This window comes from Gracilinanus agilis, chromosome 4 (genome assembly GCF_016433145.1).
Source record: "Gracilinanus agilis isolate LMUSP501 chromosome 4, AgileGrace, whole genome shotgun sequence".
NCBI lineage: Eukaryota > Metazoa > Chordata > Mammalia > Didelphimorphia > Didelphidae > Gracilinanus > Gracilinanus agilis.
In genome coordinates, this window is record NC_058133.1 from 111,145,901 (window position 1) to 111,153,979 (window position 8,079).

General features: G+C 44.5%; 1 protein-coding gene across 1 annotated transcript; it reads right to left on the bottom strand.

Annotated features, from left to right (window-relative positions):
* Positions 1-203: 203 nt before the first annotated feature.
* IL10 (interleukin 10) lies at positions 204-4,519 on the bottom strand. The gene is made up of 4 exons (XM_044674940.1): positions 4,142-4,519; positions 2,787-2,846; positions 2,098-2,247; positions 204-314 (listed from the first exon to the last, which is right to left on the bottom strand). The coding sequence occupies exons 1-4, from the start codon at positions 4,292-4,294 to the stop codon at positions 204-206; spliced, it is 474 nt and encodes a 157-aa protein (XP_044530875.1). The 5' UTR covers positions 4,295-4,519.
* Positions 4,520-8,079: the final 3,560 nt, after the last annotated feature.

Here is an 8,079-nt window from a genome sequence, read left to right on the forward strand (position 1 = left end):
GCTCCTCAATGCCTGGAGGAGTCATTTAGAAACCCTCAAAGACACTTCACAGAAAACAAAATGTAACCAAGACAGCAACTCCTCCCTGACACCATTTGCTGAGTTCCCACACTTGGCCAGGCAGGAGAGGTGACAGAAGGGACTGTTAGGGCCAGGCGGGAAAACTGGGACCGCTCGGGGATGGCAGAAGCCGGTGTCCCCCGTCATGCCCCCTTCACCTCCGACACCACCCACTCAGCAGGACTCACCTTCTCATAGGTGCTCTTGACTCGACTAACCGCCTTGCTCTCCTCCTCACAGGGCAGGAATCTGTGCTGTAAAAAGAGAAGCGAGGGCCGGTGAATAACAGTTCACAGCGTACTTTGAGAGTACAAAGGCCAGGGGGTCAGACCGCCTCAATAACGGAAGGGGGCCCCTCTCTTCCTGCTTCAGCTTGGGGCACTCCAGCAGCATCGCTTTGATTTCCTCATGTCCTGTGGACCTCTGTACCCTGCACCAGCCCGTCTTCTCATCCTCACTTAGAAGCGGCTAAAGAATATGCACTTCTTTTTTTTTTTTTTTTTAAATAGAGGGGAAAATTTGGACCCAGAAAGAAGGAAGTGGCTACGTAGAGATCTCCAATCACGTAGGGAATCCCAGGCAAAACTGGGATTACAGCTCGGCTCCCCTGGCTCTCAGTCTCAGAACCTTCTAACCCACCACTAAACACCCTGTAAGAGAGTAGCACCGAGTCTTAAAACGTAGCCTGTGACCGTAGTGGACAATGTCCATGTTTAGATCTAATCTCAGAAAGCGTAAACACCCCACTTACACTTTGGGAGATTAGACCTAGAAATGCGCAGGGGAGGATGAATCCCATCGCCACAGCCTCACCTTCTGATTTCTCCAGCTCAATACGTGGAAATGAATGAGCAGAGGAAACTTCTGTCTGTGTGTGTGTGTGTGTGTGTGTGTGTGTGTGTGTGTGTGTGTGCGCGCGCGCGCGCGCGTGTGTGTGGTGAAGGAAGGAAAATGCCTTTATCGTCTCAGTCAGAGAAATTAGGAAGTTCAATGATTTATCCATAGGCACCAAAACTCATTGAAAGGCGCAATCTTGGGCTTTTATGAAGTCAAGCGGTACATTTCCGCTTCGAACCTGACTGCAGAATATCTTCGAAATGAGAAATCACTAGTGTTCCCACAGTGAAGAGGGGCATGGAGGGTGCTATCGGTGCTTGCTTTGCTAGGAGCTCAGTCTCCCCCAGATCTTTCTTGTCTGGGTCTCTCATCCGTCCCAAAGGAGCTCCGGGAATTCTAATTGTAGGTGGTGGTGGTGGAGGGAGCCCAAGGGAAGGAGACCGGAGGAGGTAGAAGAAGGGGGGAAGGGGGACTTGTTAATAAGTGGCTAATGACTCAGAAATGACAGGAAAGCTTTGTGCAAATCACCAATGTTATGTAAATGCTCTCAGCAGCCTTCTTTCCCTCCCCCAACCCCCAGTGAGAGCCCAAGAGCGGATCTGCCTTTGGGTGTCTGCCTGTGTGCTGTGTATGATTGTGAGCCCCTCTGTGTGTGGTCGTATGTTTGGGAAGGTGAGTCTGTGTGTTTGCATGTCTTTTGGGGTCTCCTGGCATCGCTGGGGCCAGGAGTCTTCCTGTGTGAGGGAGTGAAGGGATGAAGGTAAGAGGACTGGAGGAATGGGAAAAAGGAGAGAGGAAGGTAGGTGTGCCCCAGTGTGTGTGTAAGTCTCTCTGGGTGACTGTGTGCCTTTGTGTGTTTTTCTATGTATGTCTCTGGGTGGGTGGTTGTGGCCACGTGGCTCTGTGCCTGTCTATATTGGGGTGTACGTGCTTCAATAGTTTTCTCCAAGTGTAGGTCTCTGTGCATAAGTGTGTGAGAGTTTCTTTGGGTGTGTCTCCGTAGTTGGCCTTTTGTGCCCTTTTATGTTTCTCTGTGAATGTCCTGTGTGGATGTGCTTCGGCATATTTTGGCATGTGTATCTGCAGTTGTTTGGATATATTTCTCTCTCTGTGTGTGTGCACACGTGCGCTGGGGCCAGGTTGGAGTTATCCCATTTTGGGATACCCCAGAAGGGTTATCCCATTTTGCCCTCTACTCACACAGCGTTTGACCTGCAGTCTCAGTCTTTTTAATTTATCTCTCAAGAAGCCCACGTTCTTTTCAACGCCCTTCTCATTCTCTGCCTGAGGCATCACTTTCTCCAGGTAAAACTTGATCATCTCGGACATGGCCTGGCAGCCCAGGTAACTCTGTGAGGAACCAAAAAAGGAGTGACCGTGAGGAAGTGGGAAAGGGAAAGGGGATGCTGGACGGATTCTGGAAATCTCTCTCCCCAGAGGTCACCAGTGGGATGCCAATCCCCTCCCCCACCCCCTCCACTCACTATTCCTGCCTTTAGCAGGGACTCTGAACTCTGTTGGTGGCAAGGCTGTGGGTGAAAGTCTCCTTTGTAGCTTCCCCTTTCATATGTCAGGGAAGCAGACAGACCTCCCAACAACCAATAAGCAAATTCTCTCTCTCTCTCTCTCTCTCTCTCTCTCTCCCCTTACCTTCTATCTTAGAACCAATATCAGTTAAAAGGCAGAAGAGTGGTAAGGATTGGGCAACTGGGAATAAGTGGCTTGCCTAGGGTCATACAGGGAGGCAGTGTCTGAGGACACATTCGAACCCAGGATCTCCCAACTCCAGGCTTCGACTCCTCTGAGTCACTTAGCTTTGGCCAATGTGCAAATTCATATCTGCTTTTTCAGCCCCAAATATTTTACCCAGAACATGAACAAGTCCTCACCTTTAAGTCTTCCAGCAAAGATCTGTCTATCAGTCTGGTTTCCAATGTGTCTTTTTTTTGCTGTAAGAAGGAAAGAGTTAGAATGTACCTGAAGTAACCCCATCCTTGATACTGCTGTCTCCTGGAGCCCCCTTTTTATGTCTAGAGGTTCAAGATGTATTTTAGAGGCTGCTGCCTTGTAGAGTCCTAGCTTAAACAAGTAGGAACTCCAGACAACTGGGTTCGATAGGGGATCCCCCTTAAAATGTAAGCTCCCTGGGAGGAGGAATTGTTTCATTTCCTTGTACTTTTATTCCAGAGTCTGGCACAGTGTCGAGCATATAGTAGACCTTTAATAAATACTTGTTGATTGATTGACCTGGTCTGGTTGGATCCACAGATTAAACCAAGAACCTTCCTCTTGTACACCCTCTCTTCAGCCAGTATGCTATAGATTTCTAAGTCAAGACAAAATTCTGACTCAGCCCTAGGAGTAGGCTTCCCAGCTTTGACTCTGTCCAGTGGTTCTTTGCAAGTTTTACAAAACCACTAGTGACTCTCTTTCAAGGAGCCACCACATCATCCTAGCTGTTCTCTATGCTTCTGTTTTTTTTGCTTTCAATACCCAGCACCTTCTTTCCTCTCCTACTACAGGCAACTAGTCACAAGCTCTTAGGGATCCCATGGAAGGGAAGCTATCAGTTGGCATAGATTTTTCTGAACAAATGTCATAGAATCACAGAATCTGAGAGTTGGGAGGGACCTCAGAGGTCATCTAGGCCAACCTGTGCTTGAAAATATCTATTGATAAATTCCTCTCGAGCCCACTGATCAATTTTTGGGACTCTGGGAGCTCTCAAGGGACAACTTTGCAGCAGATTGTGTTGTGGGAAGCTCAGACACTTCAGATCAGATATGGAAAAACAGAGGAGGGGAAAAACTCCCCCAACAAAACCCCAAACTAAAAGCCCCCACTTCATTAGGAATCGAGAACTGTGATAGAATCCCAGCTCAGCCACCACTACAGCTGTGTCCATGAATCTCTCCAGCCCTCAGTTTTCTCTTCTGTCAAATGTAGGAGTTGTCCTAGAGAGCCTCAAATCCTTTCCCAGGTCTAATATTCCCCAATTCTATAAACCTAAGACAATATAAGATTGTCTTTCTGATGTGTCTCAATAGATTTCAAAACAGTGGCTGTTTTGCAAAGCTTGGACATGTCTTAGAAATGATCTCTCCATCTATGGAGATATGGATGGACCCAGCCAGCTCTCTAGTGCGAGGGCTTTGCCCAACTCACTGAACTGAGGGAGGAGCATGGGCAGAAGAGTGAAGCACTAAAGAAAGCGAAAGGTCAGCAGGGCGGTGGGTGTACTTACAAAGTAAATCTTCACTTTACTGAAGTCGGTTCGAAGATCTCGGAGCATGTCGGGCAGCCTGATGGAGAAGCCGCTGCAGTTGTCCTCTGTGGTGGAACCTGAGTTGAGGTCAGTCAGGAAAAGTAAGCAAAAGAGCAGCATCGAGGTAGGCATGGCAAGGCTTTGGGCGCTCCTCCTAGGCTCTGACTTGGGGCTCTGTTTTGCAAGAGCAAGCCCTGCTGATACTGTCCCTCACCTTGCTGGCCTTCGTTTATATGGGGACTATTCCTCATTCATAAAACCCACAGAAGTCATGTTTCCGGCAAGAGATTTTTCTGCGTAGAGCCCCTCCCTTTCCCTGCCCCGCCCCCCCAAACCCCTTCCCCCCACTGAATAAAACCAAACCTCTAAAGCTCTATGATTGTATTTTTTTTTCTTTTAAATTTCTGCATTGCAAGCATGTGCTCGATCTCTACACTTCTCCATTAGAGCTATTTTTAGGGCTTGGGTGGTGGGGCTAATCTCTCTCTCTCTTTTTGACACTGGTGCGCTGTGCAGCTTACATAATAGACAGCTTTTACCTCAAAGAGAGCGGGATTGCCTGAGGCCAGGGAATGTTCCTTGCCGTCATTGACGTGTGAACGTGAGCCCATTTCAGAATGCTATTTATTAAGTAATTCCTGAGCCCTGTTGCACAAAGGGTGTATATTTAAGACTTTAAAATAATTTCACTAAGACACTCCCTGCCTATATGAAGAGAAGGTCAGTTTTCCAATAGGGCAAGTGTGGGCATCGAAGCTGGTGCCTCAAACACGGGGATTCTTCACTTGTCAAAGCCCAAGAAGGCTTTTAAATACACAAAGTCAAGAAGGAATTTTTTTTTTCCCATCTAAGTTCACGGATCCTCTGAAATCTATCCCTAGTTTCCTTGGGAGTCCATGAACCTTGTGCTAAGATCCTTTGGTCTCATACAATGCTGGAATTCCAATGGAATTTGTGCCCATTTGATGTCAGCTTCAGTGGGTATCTCCAGTTTGGAAGGATTTGAGGGGGTACAGCCATCATTTTGAGAACTGTACACACGCAGGGCTAGTCATCTGCCCACCTTCTGCAAGACCACATATAACCTAGCCAAGTGTAATGGATATTCCTTTTAAAAAATTATTGAGAATATTTTTCCATGGTTACAAGATTCATGTTCTTGACCTCCCCTCGTCCCTCCCCTCTCCTGGAGGTGTATCATTGTTCAAAACCCATTTCCATATTATTCATATTTGTAACAGTGTTCTTCTGAAGCCCAAACCCCAATCATATGGCTATTCCTTTTCTTAAGCCTCAATGAAGTGAGGACAGCAATCGACAAAATATTTATTAAACATCTGCTATATGTGGGGCACCTTGCTAATTAAGCACTGAAAAGAAATATCCAAGTACCAGATACTCTATTGAGAGACTTACATCTTCTCAAGTTTTCTGGTACACAGACATGACTTCTCATCTAAAGATTCAACTTAGAGGACTATAAAAACGAGGGGCTTTCTCACAGTGAATAAAGGCCTGGACCTGAATTCAAATCCTACTTCAAACACTAACTACATGGCCACAGGCAAGTTACTAAATTTTCCTGTGCCTCTTTTTTTTTCTCTCCTGGGATGATGAAAAAGGGAATAATAATAGCACCTACCTTATAGGGTTGTGATCATCAGATGAGATAACATAAACAAATTGCTTTGCATATCTTAAAGCACTATATAATTTGCTCACTATTATTATTATGGGCAACTAAGTGGTGCTGTGGATTGAGTGCCAGGCCTGGATTCAAGAAGACTCATCTTCCTGAATTCAAAGCTGGTTTCAGACACTTACTAGCTGTGGGACTCTGGGCAAGTAATTTAATCCTGTTTGCCTCAGTTTCCTCATCTGTAAAAATGAGTTGGAGAAGGAAATGACAAACCATTCTAATATCTCTGATAAAAAAAAAGCTCAAATGGACTCATGGAGAGTTGGATACAACTGAAAAACAATGGAACAACATTATTATTACTATAAATACTAACTAAAGGTGATTAGAGAAAGGAGCTGAGTGGGAGTTGATTGGGTAAAAGGGCCCCTTTGGTTCTAGGAACAGAAATTATCTTTTCCATCTGTCCTAGGGAGTTTTCTCTTCCTGAGTCAGCCTTTGCCTTGGCAACTACATTTCTCTTGACTTATAGGGAATTCCATGCTAGAGAGGAGTTATATAGTAGAAATATTTCAAGATAGGAAAGCAGAGTCTTTTTTTTTTTTAAACCTTTACCTTCTATCTAAGAATCAATACTAAATATTGGTTAGAAGGCTAAAGAGCAGTAAGGGCTAGGCAATGGGGGTTAAGTGACTTACCCAGGGTCACACAGCTAGGAAGTATCTGAGGTTAGAGAAGCAGTCTTGATAGGAAGATTTGAGAAAGGCAAGGGAAAGAGAATAGTGGACATGGATGATGCAAATGGAAAAGTCAATGACTCCTGCTCATGTGGAGCTGTTACCCCTCCATTTGTTATCCCGTGCTAGTTCTAGACTTTGTCTGGTGTCCTAGTGCTTTTCCTCTTTGATTATCTGCAATTTATCTTGCCTATATCTTGTCTGTACATGGTTGTTTGCATGTTGTCTACTCCATGAGTCAGTTGGTCAGTCAATAAGAATTTTTTAAAAGTATGTACTATGCACTAAGCCCTCAGAATACAAAAAGAGGCAAAAGACTCTTTACCTTCAAGAAGCTTTTAATCTAATGGGGGAGGCAATAAGTCAACAAGTATTTACTGGCATATACTGATTAAAAGGAAATAATTGAGAGAGGGAAGGCATGAAAATTAAGAGGAGTTGAGAAAGGCTTCCTGTAGAAGATGGGATTTTAGTTAGGATTGAAGGGAAGTCATAGAAGCCAAAATAGGCTGAAAGGGAGAGGGAGAGCATACTAGGCATGGAGGATGACCAGAGAAAATGCCATGAGATCATGAGCTCTTTGAGAACTGGGACTTTGTTTTTGTTTTATTTTGTTCTTTTGCCTTTATGTCCCCAGCCCTTAGCCCAGGGTCTGGTACATAGTAAATGATATAATAATAAAAAATAATAAATACTTGTTGACTTGATTTGTTGGTATGATCATTGAAGGCAGGAAAAATGGATATTTCAAAACCAATAGGGCAAAAGAATGTTCTAGAACTAATTAAGACTGTTAGGAGTTGAAGTCACTGAGAACGCTTTGATCACGGTATTTCCCCTTTTCTCTTCTTTCCTGGAGGGGTCCCTTTTGCTGCTCCAAAGATTCTGCTCTCCCTGTCAGCCAAGGGTCTCTTCTGGCAGGAAGTATGATGTATTTGGAAGAATAGTGAATTGGTTTCAGTTCCTGGCTCTATGACAAGTGACTATATACCCCTGAGAAGTCTTCGCTCATGTACTTCAATTTCCCCATCTGCCAAATGGAGACAATAATGCCTGTTCCACTTATTTCATGGAGCAGCCAGGTGGCACAGTAGATAAAGTACCTGGACTAAAGTCAGGAAGACAAAATCAAATCTTCAGACACTTCCTAGCTATGTGACCTCAGAGAAGTCACTTATCCCTGTTCACCTTAGTTTTCTCAAATGTAAAATGAGTTGGAGAAAAAATTGGCAAACCATTCCAGTGTCTTTGCCAAATGGAGTCACAAAGAGTTGGACATGAATGAAATGACTGAACAACAATCTATTTCATAGGGTTAGGGTGAAGAACAGTTAGAAAAAATACATACAGAAGTACTCTATAAAAATATAAAGAGAAATGACCATAATGCCATTCCTTTAGTACTTTTAAGGTTTACCAAATACTTTCCTCTCCACAAACCTGTGATGCATGTGGCCCATGGATTGCTATCCCCATTTTACAGATGAGAAACTGCCAAAGATAACACATTTATTCAGTTTCAGAGTGGTAAGATATTGACT